This window comes from Tursiops truncatus, chromosome 2 (assembly GCF_011762595.2).
Source record: "Tursiops truncatus isolate mTurTru1 chromosome 2, mTurTru1.mat.Y, whole genome shotgun sequence".
In the NCBI taxonomy this organism is placed as follows: Eukaryota; Metazoa; Chordata; class Mammalia; order Artiodactyla; family Delphinidae; genus Tursiops; species Tursiops truncatus.
Window position 1 is genome coordinate 144,587,292 of NC_047035.1, and position 19,585 is coordinate 144,606,876.

Sequence of the window (19,585 nt, forward strand, 5' to 3'; positions counted from 1 at the left end):
TCACGGGAGACCTGAAGCAGGCCAGGCTGGCCCGGCAGGGGTCTCCCCCTTATTCGGTGATAGGGGTCTGTCCCAGCCGGGAGCAGCACATGCCCACTGTCAGCTCTGGTCAGGGACTTGCTGTCGTCCTGCTGGCCTGCTGGCTGTTTTCAATTCTGTTAACCAATACATTGCCCAGTGCACCCCACGCCTCTGTGCAAACTCCCCCCGCGCCCTCAGCTCTGCACCTAACTGCCTTCAGTTTGACCTTTTAATCTGACACCTGGTCACTGCGCAGGGCTGAGGGCCTGTCCCCACAGACCCTCCCCCACACTGCTTACGTGCTCTGTTTGTGGACACGCACGAGTAAATCTGCTTTTCAAGCACCGGGAAAACCTATTGTTTATTTTCTTCCTTCTACACCACTGGGGGCCTCTCTGGGTCTCTACGGATCCCAGGTTCCTGAAATGGAGGCTTCCTGAACGCCAGGCACCACCCCCATCTTTTGGAAAGGAACCCCAGCAGAGCCCTCGACCTCTTTCAAACCTTTGCCGTGACATCAGGACGGATGGCTGTTTTTTCCCCATCAATGTTTTTGAAGCTTTTGGGCTCTCAGCACACAATTATTTATGGAAGCGGCTCCATCTCGCGTGCTGCTGTCCGGGGAGTTCTGAGCAACCAGGAACCGTCTCCAAGAAGGCGCAATCACGGCCGTCCTGGGAACACGCTCCCACCAAGACCGGGCTGGCTCCACACGTCTCGGCACCAGAAAGACTTTTGTTTGAAAACGTATGCTTGTTTCCCTGACAGTTCAGTGTGTGCCGGGGGCCATTCCCTTCCCACCCCTCCTCCTCGTCTGTAACGCAGAAAACAAGCTCTCATCAGGAAACGCCTGCCGGTGTGGATGGAGCTTTAGGAAAAAGCATCTTTCGTCCACTGCAAGGCCTTCCGTTGTTGCTATTTTACGTTTCTTCATGGTTTTCACGTAGCCTATGTATGAAGAGGTGATGAGAATCACAGTCCTGGGTCTGTGCCTGGTAGAGCTGCGACCGTGGGGCGGAAGCACAGCCGTGGTCCAGGCCCTCTCCCTGCCCTGCCTGTCTCGGACAGGCCCTGCTTCGGAGAGCGGCTGGGGCAGTTCATGACCATGGGAGATTTAAGTGGACTCTGGCATCAACAGATGTTGTCCCTCCCCCCAGATCCCGGGGACCCCTGGCCCCCGTGGCAGAGCAGTTTGGGGTCAGTCTCCAAGGCTGGCCTGGGGGACCTAGGTGGGCTGCATCTAGGGCATTTTCTGGACAAGCGCTATGCCCTGCACGGGAACCTGCCTTTCTTTTCAGCACTCCTGGGGATTGAGGCTGATAAGCTTTCTGTGGGGTGGGAGGGGGAATGTGATGATCCGAGGGCCCCGGGGTAGAGCCAGAAGAGCACTGACCCCCTGCAAAGCCTTCGCCCTCTCCCAGTGTTAAGGCCTGCCAGTTCCAGGCTGGTGTGCGCCCCTCAGCCAACCACATCCAACTGCTTGAGCTGGGTCATTTCAGTTCCCTCCCCTCCCAGAGCCTCTCCAACGCCCATCAAAGGACCGGCTCTGGCAAATAATGAATCATAAATTTTATTTCAAAATGTAAACGTCACTAAACATGCATACACGTTAAAACAATAAAATTTACAATTTAGTTAATTTTTTTTTTTTTTTGCATAGGACATCATTACAATATAGAATCTATGCCTTACAAAATACATACAAAGTTTTATCCGAGCAAGCCAAGGCCAGATTGGGAACTGTACAACTGTAATACTTCACTGTAGTGATCCAGGAAAGACGAAACATGGCCTTCGGAAGCATGGTGTGGTGCTGGTTAAAAAAAACAACAAAGAAAGTTCCTATGGAAAAGGAAAACGTGTGCTCGATGGAAATGGTCTTGGACCCTTGGATTCTACCTTGGGATTTTGGCAAACAATTCCAGAGAAGCTCCATCGATGGCTTTGGGAGGAGGAGGGGCCCCTTGTGCAGAGACCCGGCGTGCACCCGGCCCACCCACACAGCAATTCCCGGCCCCGTGGGAGCCACAGCGGCCCGCGCCCGACAACCCACAGCTGCTCGGGAGAGCGACGCCTCCAGCCCGCAGGGTCCTCGGCACTTGGCACAAGGGACTCTCCAAGGTGAGGCGAGGGAGCGAAGCCTCCCACCCACACCCAGACAGGCACCCCGACCCAGGACTGGACGCCTCCCCCCGGGTGTCTGAGCCACACTGGGAAGTGGCCCCCTGCTCCATGGAAGGCAGGCTGGGGAGGGAGGCATCTGGCCTCGGACAGGCGGCCCTGGGCTGAGTGGGAGAGACGGCCTTCACCCAGACCTGTGGTTGCCAGGCAGGCATTCAGCTTGGTTTCCAAACGAGCACGTGCAGCAGCCTGTCGCCATGTCACTAGGAAGACGTCCCGAGCCCTGAGAGAAAGCTGCTTACGCGGCCCCGCCGACCCCCATGTATCCTGTGTCCCCCGCAGGGAATGCATGATGCGCGGGGCAGGGGAAGCCACTTTCTCCCATCCTGTTCATCTTTAAATAAAAGGAGTAAGGTTTTAAAGCTGCATGAGAAGGGGAGAGGCTGAGTGAGGTCGGGGGAACACTGCAAGTCCAATACCTCGATGGGGGTCAGTAGAAACCAAGTGTGGCCCCAGGCTCATGCCTCCCACCGAGTCCAACTCTTCTAACTGATGAGAGACAGAGTAGCAGGTGGGGGAAGGGCCTCTCCCTAAACGGTGTTCAGGCATTAATCAGTAGTAAGTTGGACTGTGCATCCGAATTCTGGTACAAAATTCTCTGGGATGTGTCTGGGACAAACCTTTGAAAACTCAGCCTCAGAATCGGGAAAATCAGTTACAGGACCTGGCTTTTCCCAGGGTGATCCTGAATTCAAAAAGGGTCAGCCCACACCCTTGATTTTAGCTTTGGAAAATATGGTCACCAGAATCGCACGTGGAATCTTTGGACAGAAAGATGTGGGTGACCTGCAAAGCATTTCTTACCGGCTACAACATGATGGATATAACAGGCCCTTCAAACCTTCCAGCACTCAGTCTTTAAATGACTTTGGAAAAAGGGTTTGAAAAAAAAAAAAGTGATAGCTGTCAGAAGTCAAAAACATCAGGTAGCCTTGTAAACACAGCCGAAACCAGGAGTTGAGAAATGAGGGGACGCTATTGCTCAGATCACGCTTCCCTGTTCGGTGGCCCTCTCGTTTGCTGAGCTCTAGGGGCGAGTCCCTGGGGCGTGCTTGGACGCTGGCAGCCACCTTAGCACCTGCTTCTGGCAAGAAAAGCGGCCAGTCTTCTGGAGACACTGGGCTGGGGGGAGGGGAGGAGACTTGGAGACCCCGCTTCTGCCGCACTTCACTTGGACCCCAGAAAGCCACCAGCCCTGTCTGTGTGTCCCCAGAGGAGGGCTGGGGGCCACCTGTGGCCCAGCTGTCTGTCCCCACCTCCGAATCACCTTCCCTGGTCTGAGCTGTGACCCAGGGCATGGGGAGGTCTGGGGACCCCAGTGCTGCTGAAGTTTGCACCTGGAGGCTGCACCCTGGCGAACCCTGCACCTGCCCGGATGCGTGGCCTCAGAATTAAGGGGGATCGTCGTGCACCCCGAGTGCCGTGGGTGGGGTGCAGCAGGATGTAGGTAGGGCACCTCCAGGACCACATTCCCATCGAGGGCATCACTGCCCATTCCTACATAGCACCCAACAGGAGAGGACCCCAGGGCCCTTCGTGGAAGGGGCTGCGTTTTTCCCGATGGCTGTAGAATAGGGTAGGTGTATGGGGAGCTGACAACCCTAACATGGCTGACGCAAAGGGGGCTTCCTTGTGCGGGACATGGGCTGAACACCAGCCCCCTGGTTGAGTCCAGGGTCACTTGTAGGCCTTTTTGGAGGGAAACTCTCCCTTCAGTCAGGCAACCTTTGTTTTGAGATCTCTGCCCCCTTGGCCTTGCAAGCACTGGAGTCGGCCACAAAAGAAAGGTTTGAGTTTTCGCTACTGTTTCTAGGAGTCCTGGGGGTGCCTCACTCACACTGAAGCCAGCAAGCATGGCCATAAACCAGAAAAATGAAAGACCCTGAAACAAACCCAGGCCGGGAAGACAATTCTACATCTTAGAAAAAAATACAGGCTGTTCAGCAGGGTCGCCAACCGTGTAACTGCTTTCCGTGGGGGTCTGAGCGAGTGCGGCCTTCCGGGGCCTGCCACCGCACGCTTCTTTTCCACACGCACTCCACGTGTCGCGATGATGAGATGCTAGCAAGAGCCCATTCGAACTTAGCCTGAGATATATGGATTTTTCCCACCCTTCAAGTGAGATGAATTTTAGCCCCAGATGAGTCAGGTTGCCTGCTGGCTGGAACCCCAGGCCGAGTGCTTGGGGCTGCCGGGCGGGAGTTCCCTCCAGGTGACCCGAGGCAGAAGTACGGTGGCCTGTCTCCCGACCAGGCCCACTTCAGAAGGACCGCAACCTGCCATCAGACGAGAACTACTTTGGGAACGAAGACACACTCATCTGCCGAGAAGAGCCAACGCCTGCATATTTCTGTTTTAAGGCAATGTCACCCTTCCATCTATCAGACGGAACAGCCCTGGGTCACTTAGAGGAAACATTAAATTAAGTGCTCTCTTTGGAAACAGCAAACGCCCGCTCTCCCTCCCCCACCCCCCCACCCCGCCTCTAAAACAAACCACTCTTCTTTTATTCCACGATGACTGGGTTTAGAGTCCTTTTGCCCCCTTCCTATATGCAGAGAGCAGGGGGGTCAGAAACGCTTGTTGCTCCGCGATGCTGCGGGCAGGTCACAGGAAGCGCGGCCCCTCGGGGCACGTGGCTTCTCCCTGCCTTCAGGGACCCGTGCGGGGCGAGCACACCAAAGGACTTTGGAATAAAATTCCTGAACCTGGAATGTGAGTTCCTGAGACATGAAGTGTATTCAGAGTGTGGCGTTCTCTGCCCCACCCAGAAACAACTTTGGGAGGGACCTCCGAGGGCCCTTCCGGGCCTCACTTTGGAACCGGGCGTGAAGAGCTCTCACCCCAGGTGCTCAGGGCGCGGCTCCGTCCAGGTGGCCAGCACGTCCCGTTCTCTCTCCTGGACCAAATGCGAGCAGGGCTGTCACACAACCCAACGAGAGCCAGGGTGGGGCCACCCCCTCACCCCACGCCATTCCCGCCTGGTTCCCACCCATAGCAAGAGCAACGCTCCCGCACAGCTCAGGAGCTACCACGCTACTCAGAAGCCACCACCACACCACTGGCTGATCCCAGCTGACACACAGCAGCGTTAGAGATGGCAACCAGAGCGCTGCAGACAGCAGCCTGCCTGCCCCTGGCTGCTAGGGACGGAGGGTGCCCATCTGCTCTGGAGCCGCCCAGGGGCTACGAGCACCAGCTGGGCCTGGGTCTCCGGGGTTCCTCTGTGCTGCATCCCTCGCCATGACCGGCTCGGGGTGGAAGCAGAATGACCACAACCAAGGCACTCTGGGCTCAGGGAAGCCCCTCTACGGCCCTCTGAGGTCCCAAGGATCATCCCTCCTCATCGAAATGAACAGAGGTCTCTGCAAGATACCCCAAGTCCTTCCCAAACCCACACTCCCTGCCCCAACACACACACACACACACACACACACACACACACTCACACTCACACACACTGTCCTGGGGACTTGTATTTACAGGCCCCGACTCCCTGGAGGAAGGGAAGGGAGGTGACTGGGCAGGTGGTGGCTTCAGCTCTCCACTGAGGAGTGCGCTGGAGCCCGGCCTGACCCACCTGCCCAGGTCAGAGCTCCGGGAGAGACGTCCCCAGCTCTCTGCCCGCCCCCGTCAGCACGGAAAGGCTGGCGGTGGGGCCCTGCACCCTACTGCCCCACAGGCCGGGGCCTCCCAGGTAGGAGGGGAAGGGAGGAGTCCAGGGGACACAGGGCTCATGGAGAAGCTGAGGGTTCGCTAATTCTGAGCTGGGGACACGGTGGGTCTGAAAAAAGCGTTTCCCACAACTTCCGTCCGGTGTTCCCCAGGGAGGAAAGAGAATGCACGTTCTCCGACTGCATTTCCCATGACATCCGCCTCACCACCCCCCAACGTTCCAAGTCACAATGTTCCGGTCTCTTGCTACGGAACAGTATCTGTGAAGAGCCGAGCGCGGCCACAGCAAGCCACACACACAGAGCGTCTGGCCGGGTGGCCCCGCTTTACCCATCGTGTCAAACAAAGGCATCCCAAGAGCAGGGCCGGTCGGGGAGAATGTGGGAACTGGACGCACCAATGACACCTTCGGACACCCTTGTAGGAGGCCAGTCAGAAAACGTGGTGTAATAGTGGAAGGTCCTGGGGCCTTCTGTGGGGACACAGCAGCGGGCGGGGGCCCTGGCCATGTGGACATCAGATGGTGCGGCCGGCTGCCCAACACGGGTTTGCATCTCTGCTTCCAGCGCTCCGAGGGGGACCTGGGCAGGGTCCCGGAGGCGAGGACCCCTACAGTCTCCCTGGGGAGTCCTCCCCTTACCCATCACGGCTTAAGGCGTCCCTCTGAGCCGTCTGCATTCTGAGCCCACTGCCAGCTGGGGCGAGGCTGAAGCTGGGCAGGGGGCAGGAAGAGGGAGCCGCGGGCCCTGCTTAGGGGGTCTGCCCTGAAAGCACAAGGTCGGTGACCACGGCTCCAAACTAACCGACCGGCCTATCCGCCGCCTGCGCTGAGCTTCACCTGCACTGCCTTGCCCCCAGTGTGTGCCCAAACCGAAAAGGAAATTCCAGAGTGCAAATCTATGTACAGAGTAAGGCGGCAGGAAGGGGGTGTCCTCACTGACCTCGTGGAACATGTCCATCCCTGAGAAAGGGGGGTTCAACACCGCTGAATCACCTTCGTGGGTATGTCTCTTGTGCAATCGTGGATGGTGTTTTTTGGAATTTTTTCGTTGTTTTTTTACAAATTTGACACCTGAGGTGAAGAAAATCGTTTTTTTTGTTGTCATTGACTTCATAAAGTTCTCTCTCTTCTGATTACAAAAGGAAACGACACAGAATCACGGGAGGAAGTGAGAGCATCTGCTCATGGCTATGGTAAGGAGGAGGGGCCGCGGGGCTGGGCGGGGCCTAGGGTGGGCGTGGCAAGGAAGGGCGTGGCTTGCCGCGGGCCCCGCCCCGCCCCGCCGCCGGCGCTCAGGGCGAGCTGGCCGGGCTGATGGTGGGGCTGCTGGCGTCCGAGCGGCTGTAGTCGCTGAGTGAGCCGGTCCGCGAGCCCCCGCCGCGCCGCTGCAGCATCCCTGGGTGGAAGTTGGCGTGGCGGCGCGCGTGCTTGGTCAGGTGGTCGCTGCGCATGAAGCGCTTGTCGCAGATGGGGCAGCTGAACTTCTTCTCGCCCGTGTGCGTGCGGTAGTGCCGCGCCAGCTCGTCAGAGCGCGCGAACTTCTTGTTGCAGTCCTGCCAGCTGCAGGCGAAGGGGCGCTCCCCTGTGGGCGACACGGCAGAGGGAGGGTCAGTCACAGCCCACACCCAAGCCTGCCCCTCCCTCCCTGCGCACCTCCCTCGGTGCCCCGTCTCTGACAGCCTCGGCGACAAATCCTTCAGGGTACAGGTGTGGGTGCCAGCGCCCTCCTGTCCGCAGGGTGGATGTAAGCAGACATCTCCCGAGAGGAAATGGCAGCATGCCAGGTGCTGCGGCCCCCTCAAGTGCCCGGCACGGCGTGCCACGCAACACCCTCTGCAGGGTCAGCTGTCCCTAGGCGGTGGCGGGGAGCACAGGCCGGTCCCTGGGCTCTAAGAAGGGAAACTAGGAGGAGAGAGAGGGTGGAGGGGTCAGGGAGAGCTCGCAGGCCTGCAACTTTGGCCACACCACCCTGGCCCCACCAGGAGCCCTACTCCAGAGGCCCCAAGCCCTGCAGGGCCTGCAGACAATTTGCTGACACCAGCGCCCAGCCACCATTCAGATGGTCCACAGTCTCCTCATCTGTAACATGAATGGGTCAGGATGGACTATTTCCAGGGCCTGACAGTCTGTGACCGAGATGTCTGTTTACCGCAACAGGCTCCAACTAGAGTCTGCAGCTCCTCCTCTCAGAGATCTTCCAACATGGCCAACAGGCAGCACAGGAGGAGGCTGCGGGGTGACACCTAGCAGGGGGAGGTAAGGAAGGCTGGCTACGGTCAGCACCTCGTCCCTCCCTCCCATCCCCTGCTCAGGGCAAGGGGCAGGCCAGCCTTTACCCAGGCAAACTCTGAACCACGCACACACACAAAAGACATCAATTGCACAGGGAGAACCAGCAGGGGGTTCTAGCACCCCAGAATGCAGCCCTCTGGCACTGGGGCTGGCCACACCGTACATTTTCCTGCCCCGTTTCTCCCCCTCCCTCCCGGACTCTGGCCCTGAAGCTGAGAGCCAGCCCTTGAAGCTGGTCCACCAGTGCCTCAGCAGAGGAAATCGACACCGCCCACTCCAAATGAGCCCATCAACCTTAAATATAAACAGACACCCAAAGATGGCCAGACATCCAAGGAAAACCAGTGGCATGAAAGGGAAAGGCCAAGAGCAACAAAACCACTGACTCCAGAGGAAAAAAGAGTAAAGCCGGGAAACAGAAGAGAATATTAAGCTAAAAATTCTAATTAGCATTCTCAAAGAAATTTCAGATAAAATTTTATGCATAAAGCAAACAGGATAAAAAGGAAGTTCAGAGAACAAAAAATAGTGTTTAGAAGTTGAGAGTGTTGCTGCCCAAACAAAAATTCCATAGAAAAGCTGGAAACGTACTCAAGGAAATATCCCAGAAAAAGAGAACCAAAAAAACAGCTCTAGAAAACGTGAATGCTGCAGTGTTCTCTGTCTCCTAGCAATGCTGAGGCTGAGAGCTGTGTGTGGCTCTGTTTGCTCTCCTTATTGATTTTCTGTTATGGGGGGGGCAGGGTGGGGCGGGGTGGTTTCACAATCAAGCAAGAGAGCAAACCATCACTTCCCATCTGTTACTAACAGTAAGAGCTAGAAGTTCAGCGTCACGGAATCAATCCTGTGGGTACAACATCTAACTAACAGAAGACACTGAGGAAAAGAACAAAAAAATGGAGAAGAGGAAATTACCAAAGAAACAATAGAACAGTATCTGTCAGAGTAAAAAAAGGAGACAGGAAACTAACATGGAAAGGGTTATTAGCACAGAGGTGGGCGGAGGAGTGAGGAAAGGCTCCTGCTGTGAGAATATCTGCAGTGTCAGAACACTAGGTAACAAGAGATCCCAAAACTTACTGGAGAGAAAGGGGAGAAGCAGGTCGTCTGGGAGGGAGCAAGGCTGGGACACACACCAGACTTCTCGTAAGTTACACTAGCTGCTAGATGACAAAGAAACACAGCCTCCCAAGTTTACCTTGCACACTCTAGCAAAATTAAGAAAAAACTGAGAAGCCAGGGAAGTAAGCGAACAATGAAGGGTCATCCCAGGACAAGAGTGAGGGAGACTTGGTGGGCCACTGGAGCTGTGGGCCAGGAATCACAGAGGGAGGGTTACAAGAAGAAAGGGAGTTCCATGTACCATAGAGCATGATCAAGAGGCTGAACACATTTCAGGACACGGCCAAGGCACATACTATTCTTTGGTTAAAGGGAAAAAAGAGAGGCAATTAGTAACTCCAGGAAAAATAGAAGACATGTAAGAAAATTGTCTAAATTAGAAGCAAACTAAAATGCCACATGATTACGAGCAACGAAGGAAGAGCTCCGAGCCAAACACTGTTTTAGGGGCTTTTTGTGTATTATTTGTCCTTCACAACAACCCCATGAGGTGGCAGAAGGGAATGCAGTTCCAAACAGAGGCCCTGGCATACGGAAGCAACATTCACACAGTCGTGATCATGTGAACCCCAGCACTACTTGTCAGTGTTTAGAATCGATCTTATAGACAAAGCCCATACCACTGATTCGTGGCCCCAGGAGAGAATGTGGGTTTAAGGGAGAGGTAGGAATACACCCATGTGCAGTCAAAGGAAATCTCTAAATGAGGTTAAAAGCTATAAGGATAATCAACAAAAGAATTAAAAACAATCATATAACCATCAATTCGGAAGGAGGTGGGGGATGGGTAGGAATGAGGTAATTCCTTAAATTTCAGGGTAGGGAGGTAAGGGATGGCATCTAAAGTTGATAAAATGAGAAACAGTAATAATATCATACAGTTTTATTTATGGCAGTAACCACCGAGACAACTAAAATCAGAGCAGTATTGATCTCTAGAGAATAAGGCTGGACTGGGAAGAGGATTTTTTTGCTGCTGCAAACTCTTTTGTGTTATGTGTCTTTTAAAAAAATCATATGCATTTATGTCTTTGATAACAATAAAAAGGAATGCAGAAAAGTAATTCTTTAAATATCTAGCCCAACACCAAGTCAGAATTTTAAAACTGTTAATCGGTTCTGGGGGCGGGGGGAAGAATCAATACAAAGTTTGAGAAATACCGCACACTAATCCCACCCTAGGAGATTCACAGCGCAGTTATCATTTAAGTGTTTGGAAAGGTCCAGCACGAAATACAGTGGCGTCCTTTCACGTGACCGGCGCTGCACTCAAGACTTTGGTGCACCAGGTCCAACAGATGAGGCTCAGCTCCTCTCTCTGTGGTGTACTGATGCGTGGCCTCAGACAAAGGCCTCACTGCCTGCGGGGGGGGGGGGCGGTAAATAGTGGCCCCACCAAAGATACGTCCAAGTCCTGACCCCTGGAACCTGTCAATGTGACCTTATTTGGGAAAAAGGTCTTTGCAGATACAATTAAGGTAGGGATCATGAGATGAGATCACAAACATTAGAAGAAAAGGGGGAAGGACTCCAGGGAGTGATGTACCCGTAAGCCAGGGGACTCGGAGTCTGGGGCAGCCACCAGACACTGGGAGGGGGGACTAACGCTGCCAACACTTTGACTTCACACTTCAGCGCTCCAAAACAGTGAGAGAGCATACTTCTGTTGTTCTAAGCCACCCAGTTTGTGGTTAATTGGTTACAAAAGCCACAGGAAATGAACACAGTGCCCCATCCTCACAGTGGGGTCCACGTGGGGACTCTACAGGGTTGCACACAACCAGCCCTTGGCACTGCGCCTGGTACAGACCCAGTGCTTACTCCCGAGATGTTATTTTTGCTCTTATCTATTATTCTTGTCAACTAGGTCTCCTCGGATTTGGGCCTGCCGGGAGGGGCAGGGGGTGGGGGTGCTGGGCACAGAACCAACCCAAAGCCACACTCAGCCTTGCTTCCTAATGAACCCTGTGTCCTCACTGGGAGGCTTGTCCTTTTCAGGGTCCTTCTGCTGCAACCCTGGGAGGCGTGTTAGATGTATATAATTAGAGACGGGATGCATGACCCCAGGGCGGCAGCGAAAGGCAGCATCCAACAGGATGGGATGTTGGTGCCCGGCAGCCCGGTGGCAGGTGGGGAAAGCCCAGCATCACTACTCGGCCGGCACGCAGCCCTTGGCCTACTGGGGCATCAGCAGCACGACACTTTTATGGAGCACAAAAGCAGTGCCCAGCCCTGGGAACGTGGGTGTGATGTCGACAGACAGGGCTCTCCCTGGTCCGTCCTCTATTCTTCTGTCAGCCCGTTCCAGGTGGTCAATAAGCTGGTCCACAGACAGACGGATAAACCATTCAGAAGTTATGATGCAGGCTGGCGAGGAGCACCACCGGCTTTCGCTTGGTTGGCCTCTGAGTGGTGACATTCAAGCGGCACCGGGGAGGCTGACCAGGGGCAGCGGGAGAACTGCGAACGGATGGGGCAAAGGCAGCCTGTACAGGGGGACAGAGACCAGAGACCTCCACAACAGCACTGCTCACCCTTTTAGTAAGGAACCCGGGGAGCTTTTGTTCACCTGGGTTATGCCCATTGGCATTTATCGTAGAAATTAAAACAAAAACATTTAAACTCAAGCACATATTCCAGTAGCTGTCAGAAGGATGATGTCATCACACATCATGCAGCCTCTGGAACATTCCACTGTATTCTTTTGAGAAAATAAAGGACAAATAATGCTATTGTTGAGAAAATAGTTCTGACCTCAACTGGAGGGTCTGGAGTCCCTGCAGGTGTCTCTGGGCCTCACTTTGAAAACCGCCACTGCCGCTCAGGGACTCACCCCAGGTGGCACGTGGCTGAGCTGAGCTAGGGGAGTGGCGGTTGCACCCAGAGCGGGGCAGGGGCCAGCAGGTCCGGGACCGGCGGGGCGTGCACCCGTGCACCAAACAAAGCCGAGCCTCTTCCTGGCCAGGCTCAAGTTCCGCACCTGCCTCCTCCTGGGATGCGACCGGGAAACAGCAGCGGTACCGCGGGGCTGCCACCGGAGGGAGCTAGGCCCAGCGCACAAGGGACCCAGACCCCAGACCCCTGAAGGGGGCCCAGGCCTCCTGCAGCCTCCCTGGAGCCTAAGCCTGGGGTGCGCACAGGTCGCTCTGCCCGCCCCCCCCCTTCAGAAGCCAGGAGGGCGGCAGGTGTGTGGGCGTAGGGGGCACTGGGACAGGATGGCGAGAGGGCCTAGTGAGGGAAGGAGGAAGGGGGCTGGAAGCACAGGGAGGAGGGAGGGCCAGGGTCACTGTAGGGGGCGCTGGGGACCCGGGGGCTGGAGGGTGGGTACCCGCCAGTAGGTGCTAGGCCCCAAGGAGCCAGGACTGAGGGGTGTGGGTAACGGTGGGGGCAGGTCGAGGACCTGCTGGTGCTGGTCGTTGGGGGCGCAGTGTGGGGAGGAGCTGGGGCGCCGGGCCTGGGGGTATGCAGTGGCGGGAGGTGTATAGTTGGGGGCGGGCGCAGGCAGGTAGCAGGTCGTGCGGGCGGGCCGGGGGCAGGCAGGGCGGGGGTTACATAAATGTTCCCTGGCACCCTGCGAGGCGGCCGAGAGCAGTTGCCTCATCTTATCAGGGAACAGGGCGTCCCACACTCTTGCCCAAGCCGCAAGCCTGGGCGGGAACAGTATGTTCTCTCCGAGAAGCCACAAGAGGCTCCTCGCGGAGCCACCCCCCTTGGCCCCGCCCCAGGCCCGCCCCCCGCAGGTGCAGCTGGGCTCACTAGTGCGCATGCTCCGGCTCAGACTGCCTCCTGCTCGCCCTCCGTCAAGGGCGTGTTCCCCGTGACCTCCCTCGCCCCATCCAGCCTCGGCCAAACTGCCAGCCTCCACGGGGTGAAGGGAGGTGCTGGCTCCAACAGCACCTACAAAAAAGACCATCGTGGCTCTTTTCTGTCTGTGAGCCTCTGGTGGGCAGTCAGGGGCGGGGAGTTGGGGTGTGTGTGTGTGTGTGCCCTGAGCCAGGACCAGAGCAACATCTGCAGAACAGGGCCCCTTCTGGGCGGTGAGTGCCGGGGCTCTACTGGCCCGGGCTCGGGGAAGCCTGGCTGGGCTTCCCTCCGTGGAAGGGAGAAGGGGGGGAGAGGCATCTCTGACCAGGGGCCCTGGGACAGAAAAGCAGATGGTGCAGGGGTACCCAGGCCTGCAAGAGCAGAACTCAGTGAGCACAAGGCATCTATGCAGGTGTGTGTCTGGGGGGGATGATGGTGAGAGGCAGGGCTGGTCCAGAGAGTCAGAGGGTGGCACGGGGAGAGGCCTCCACAGAGAAACAGCTGCTCCCGGGCTCCCAGGCCCCAGCTACTCGCTGCTAGCAAGAGGCCTGTCATTCATCAATAGATAGCTCCAATCTGTGGTCGCCAGCATAGGGCTGCTTCCAGCTCCCAACCTCAAAACGGCCACGTTCTTCACTCCTGGGAGGCCCGCTCTCCCTCCCACTCTGAGGCATCTCGGCAGATGGCCGACCACTGGGGCCGACCAACCACCAGCCTCTAAGGAAAGCCAAGCTGGTTGGGGTCAGCAGAAAGGCCTGTCCTCCGAGGGGGAGGCTGACTTCCCTATTTTCTTTAGGAGGACATTCGACTACTCTGCTGGTGGTTTACAGACCCACATGGAGCTGACACACAGATGCCCCATCTCCTGGGAAGTCCAGGCTGCAAGCTCTTACCCACCATTGTACAGGTGAGGGAGGTGAGGCCCAGGAAAGAGAGTTGCCACTCCGTGGGGTCCCCCTCACCCTAGGACTCAGCAGGCAGAAGAGGCGATTTCGGCATGGAAGCAGCCTCTGCAGGGGTCAGCGCCTGCCCCTCCCCAACTCCTGCACTCCTACTCATTTGTCATGGCCACATCTCACAGTAACGGTGAGGGTTAAGTGGGAGAACACACAGGTGCTCAGAGGAGATATGCTGTTATCACTGGTGGGGCTCCTGGGAGCGTCCCCAGCCAGACACCAGCCAGTGCTCATCTCTGCTGAAACAGCCTGGCCCTGGCCTTGCCCCTGCCCTGGGTGCTCTCCTCCACCGCGGCTGTGGTGCACGCGTGTGGCTCATCACACGCTCCTGTGTACTCTCGCACATGCCAGGGCTGGCAGGACATGAAAGGAGGCGGCACCTGGCTGGAGACTGCTACACACAGCCTGGGGGCACGGGTTAACCGAGAAAATCCGCCTTCTGCAGATGCGTGTGTCTCCACGTTTGTACAATGGATGCAGGTGTATTTTTAAAAGTAGACATTTTGGGTTGTTGCTTTGCCTTGCTTTGTTTTGGAATAGGATAACTTGATCCTAAAATTCATTCAGAAAAATAAACACATAGAAACAGCCAGAAAAATGCTGAAGAAGAAGAATGAGGTGGGGGGACTAGACCACCAGATACAACATGCCGTTGCACAAGCTGCTGACCGGCAGTGGAGCACAGCGGAAATGCCTGGACCAGATTCTAAGATCATAGGAACTGTGTAGCAGAAAGCAGTGACACCTAAGGCAAGGCAGAAGGGCAGTGTCCAAAAATGTCTTAGAACAACTAGGTAACAACCAGTCCATGCTTCACACCTTAAACCAGGGTAAGTTCTGAAGGGATCAAAGATTTAAATGGGAAAAGTGAAACCACAGATGTTCTAGGGGAAAACCTGAGAACATTCCTTTAAAATGCTAAGATAGAAGTTCTTTCTATGAATCAAAGTCTAAAACCCATAAGTGAAAAGATTGATAAATTTGACAACAAAGTATAAAATATGTCTCCACAGAGAAAGTCACAAGGAAAGGCAAAAAAAATAAATAACAAACTGAGAAAAATATATCTGCAGCTCTTGTTACAAAGGGCTAATCTCCAATACAGGAAGAGTTCACAGAAATTAAAAGGAAAACATAATACTCAATAGAAAAATAGGCAAGGGCTGTGGCTGACAGTTCATAAACAGGAGGTACAATGACTCCTGAACATCTGACAAGATGCTCAACATCGCCCATCAGGAGACAAATATAAATGAACCCCCAGAGACACCTGACTTTTCACCTGTCAGGGCGCTGAGACGGTGGGAACAGGTACTCCCACACTTTGCTGATGGAAGTACAAACTGCCACAATGTCTACGGAGGCCGACTTGGCAATAACTATCCAAGTGACAGATGTGCGTATCCTCTGAACTCACAACTCGGGGGAGCTATCTTACAGACACACCTGCACGCCTGCAAGATGGGATGTGTGCCTGACTACGCGGGGCGGTGCAGCAAAAGCCTCAAAACAATTCATGCCCTTCCAGGGCCCGTTACCTAAATTGAACAGACACCCGTAAGACAGAATCCTGTGAAGAAGGAGTGGAACACGTTCTGAACTGAGACGGAAAGGTCTCTGAGGGACAGCGCTGAGTGAGAAAAGCAAGGTCCTGAGCAGAACGCGCGGTCAGGAGGCTGAGTACTGCGTGCACACCCATGCACGTCTGCCTGTGTCTGCAGAGGTGCTCTGGGCGGGCATCTGAGAACCTGGAGCCGAGGATGGTGGGGGCAGAGAGCTGAGCGCACAGAGGGCAAGGGGGACTTGGAGAACTTTCCTTGGGAGATGACTTAAACCCACGGATTTTGAAACACACAGTGCATTTACCTATTCAAAAAATTAAAAACAAATCTGTAGCAAACTAGGAAACAGTAGCCACAAATAACTCAAATTGAAAAGCGGGTGTTAAATGAACACCGCTCGCATTCCTGGCCAGGCTGTTTCCACAGCACATCCCAAATCCCACTGCCACAGATACCAGTCCAAGGGCTCCCCTTAGAACCTGGCAGGGGGGTTGGGCCTGAGAGCATGAGAAACTCAGGAACAGCAATTAAGTCCAATCTACTTTTCTAGAAGGAGTTCCCAGGGCAGGACCCCAGGGCTCCAGAGCCCCTGGTCCCACTGCAAACGGGGTTGGAAGGCATTCCCTTATAAAGAGTTTGACAGACCTGGCCTGACTTAAAAGACCACGGTGACGCATTCTAACAACAGCAGACCCAGGGCTGTAATCATGCACTGGAGGTCCCCCAGGCTCCTGTCATAAAAGTCGCTCTGTTCACCCTCCCACAACTGACTGACCCTTTGGAACCAGCCCAGGTGGACGGGGCAGGCGCCGGCTGCCCCCCTTCCTCCCCTTGCAGCCCAGGCGAATTCACCCCACTGTCAGGACGCAGACCCCAAATTCCAGGCAGGAGAATCGGTGTCCTCGGCCAGAGCTCGGTGAAGAGGTAGGAACTGGGGGTCCTGTTCAGGCTACTGGGAAAGGGTTTCCTCTCGGACCATAAAAAGCCAGGATGAGGGCAGGGTGTGCGCGGGGCAGGGGGAGCGGGCACAGCGTGGAAGAGCCTCTGGGGCCTTGTGGGACTGGGACATCGGGGGTGGCATAGTCACCGGCGGCCACACGGAGAGGTCCGAAGAGACTCACACCGGAGCCAGACCGCAGGCCAAGCCCCTGGCCAACCTGGCCACCCCCGCCCCAAAGAAGCCGACTCTTCAAGGTCAGCCGGGGCCCCTGGGAGAGGGCCTGGTCCGGTGGGCCACGCGACCCCCTTCCTGTGCCACTCACCACGGACACAGCAGCGCCCTGCTCTCACCCGCTTCTCCACACAGCCTGTGCAACCACTCTGGCCCCACTTCCTCTTCCTGGGCCCCCTCCCCCAGCCCTCAGTTCCTCGCCGCTGTGCCTGCCGGGTAGGCCTGGATGGCAGGGACCCCACGGCGCACAGGCGTGTACTCTCGAGGTGCGCTACTTGGGACCCCACCCACCCCAAGACGCAGGCAGGGGTCAGGACGGACCATCTCAGAGACGGGAACTGAGGTCGAAAGTCAGAGTGACCTCCCCCAGCTCACACAAGGCGTGGCTGGCCCGCGTCCAGCTTTCCTCCTTTCCCACCGTGGACCGGGCTCGGCTGTGGCCAGCTGCCCATGCTGACCTCGGCCACAACGTCCCAGGTGAGAGCAGGAGAGGAAACCCTGGCGGCCACTGGCCCATCACCCAGATGGGGCCCAGAGGCCGGCACCTGCCGCCGAGACCACCCTCCCCACTCATCCCAGAATGCCCCACCCGGCTCCCCAGGGAGGAGCCAGCAGCCCCCAAGCCTGGGCAGGGGTGTCCCTGCCTGCACCCAACGTGTGCCAAGTGCCGGGCGGCTCTCTCCTGAGAGGCTGGCCTGTCTGCAAGGACTGGGCGCCCAGAGGCAGCACCCTCAAAACCAGAGCCCGGCACCCCGCCTCCAGGCCCAGCACCTACACCTGGCCTGTTCCAGGTGCAAGAAGCAAGCCCTGTTTCCCTCAGGGAAAGAGTCACGAGGCTCAAACAAAACAGAGCCAAACAATGGACTTTTCAGAGTTGACTTCATAAAGCAAATAAATCAGAATAAAAATAAATAAGCCATTATACTATAGTCCTAAAATGCCTTTGGTTTTTGAGGGAGCTGATGCAAAAAAAAAAACCTCAGTCACTGACCTACTTTTGCTACAACAGTTGAAGATGCAGAAGACCTACCCCAGACACCCAGGAAGGAGCCCAGGAAAGCTCCCGGGCCCCACCCTCAGCAGCCCAGGTCACCAGATCCACCAGTGCCCGGCTAGCCTCAGCCACTTGGAGCAGTTTATACCCAGTTTTGTTTGTGGAGAGCAGATGCTGGAGCAGTAGGCCGGAGGCCTTGCCCTGCAGCAAACCTGGGTGCTGTTCCGTGCATCCCGGGCTGCACACACGGCGCAGGGGGGCCACCCACCACCCCGCGCTCTCCCCACCTGAAGAGATCCGCACTGCCCACCTTGACGGGGAACAGCACTCTCGGGGGCCTTCCAGATCAGGGGACAAAGGCCGGCCCCTCCCCTGTCACAGGCCTGGCTAGGGCCTGCCCTTCTCCTCACATCCTACCTGGTCCTCCACCTGTGCTTATGCCCTCCTCCGGCCCAGCCTGGAGCAGATGTCCAAGGGAGCTGACCCTGGGGACACGGGCCAGGAAGGAAAGCAGAAGCCATTCTGAAATCCTCACCCCTGCAGTGCCCCCAGAAACCTCAGGGCTGGAGTGACCCCTTCCTCTACAGGTTCGCAGGGGACTAATGCCTAGGGAGGGCCAGTGAAAGCTTCCTCCTCCCCCCGGGACCCCGAGATGGTGCTCCTTGGAGTCGCCCCCAAGGTCACCGGAACCAGGTTTCATGTGCTGGGTGGGGCGGGTGAGCATGGAGCCGGCCGGCTGTCTCTCTGATGTTCTCGCAAACCACAGGCTGGGGTCCACTTACACACGCAGTTCCATTCCCACGGGCCAACCAGGAACACAGACCACAGAGCGGCTGAGCCCCACTGTCCTGTGCACATGGGAGGCACACGTGCTGCAGAGCTATAACTGCAGGAAGGGCGCACGGTTATCTTGGGTGATCTAGGGAAGACGGGACTCACACACGTCCTTTCTGAATTCCTACAGTTTTCAACTGCACTGTTTTTTGCAGTCAGAAAGAATGCAATACACCAGTGACGTATACATACGCGTCCATACCTATCTATATACGTATACAGATATTACAGACTTCTGTTACAGAATAACAGTCTCACTAAACTCCAGCTCAGCTGAATGGGCCTGCTTCCATGGAAGCCAGCACCCCTGGCCTCTGCTGAGGGAGCAGCGCTCATTTACACGCACGGGCGCACATGCCTGCAAAGGTCAAAAGGACCACATGCCAGGAATTTCAGAAAGGTGTTTTCCCTGTGCTTGCTAAGGGTTACAAAACACATTGGAAAATTTCCGTTCCCAAGGTCCCCTTTCAAATGGCAATAAGAAAATCCCAATGGTTTCTGCCAGCAGGTGGCCAGCAGCCACTCCAGAAAAGGGCTCTGGAGTCTGGCTCTGTGTCACACACACACACACACACACACACACACACACACACACACACACACGACTGGCTCACAACCCCATGCTTCTCCTAAAGGGACATGCAGGGAGAGGCATATCGGCTCCCACCCCAAAAGCTTCCAGATCCCGGACTACTACCCACAAGGGACTTTCTCCAGGTGATTGAACGCCCTGAGCGACTCGTGAGCTGAACCCAAAGAACAGACACATGTTTCCACTTCTTTCCTCTCTGTTTGATGGTCACTTCACTAAGTGCCTCCAGAGAGAAGTTGCGAGCATCTTCCCCGAGCTGAGGGGAGCGACTCGGTCAAGGCCCCGGCCCCCTTGACTGCAGTCTTGGGGGGAACATCCCCTGCCCGGGAATCTGTGATCTGCTGCACACTAGCCCTGGCAGCCGCTGACAGCCTGGGAGG

The 19,585-nt window shown here is 56.1% G+C and overlaps 1 protein-coding gene and 1 long non-coding RNA gene across 5 annotated transcripts in view; one reads left to right on the forward strand and one right to left on the reverse strand.

The window, feature by feature from the left end:
* Nucleotides 1-1,575: 1,575 nt before the first annotated feature.
* The window catches only part of KLF13 (KLF transcription factor 13), a 45,652-nt gene continuing 27,642 nt past the window's right edge, over nucleotides 1,576-19,585 (reverse strand). Inside the window, exons 2-3 of one of the 2 annotated variants that reach the window (XR_012330327.1) lie at nucleotides 6,819-7,460; nucleotides 1,576-1,834 (exon numbers count right to left, since the gene is read on the reverse strand). Coding sequence is in view for 1 of the 2 variants with exons in the window: in XM_019945791.3 (XP_019801350.1) it covers nucleotides 7,171-7,460 (290 nt within the window). In the remaining variant the exon portion in view is untranslated. Of the gene's footprint in view, nucleotides 7,461-19,585 lie in introns of both variants that reach the window. The other variant, XM_019945791.3, reaches the window with a different exon arrangement.
* On the forward strand, nucleotides 12,167-15,960 carry LOC109551801 (uncharacterized). 3 transcript variants are annotated; one of them, XR_004525342.2, is made up of 2 exons: nucleotides 12,167-12,477; nucleotides 13,893-15,960. It is a non-coding gene; the product is annotated as an uncharacterized lncRNA (long non-coding RNA). The 3 variants fall into 3 exon arrangements; XR_012330328.1 differs by lacking the exon at nucleotides 12,167-12,477 and adding an exon at nucleotides 12,857-13,329; XR_012330329.1 differs by lacking the exon at nucleotides 12,167-12,477 and adding an exon at nucleotides 12,857-13,223.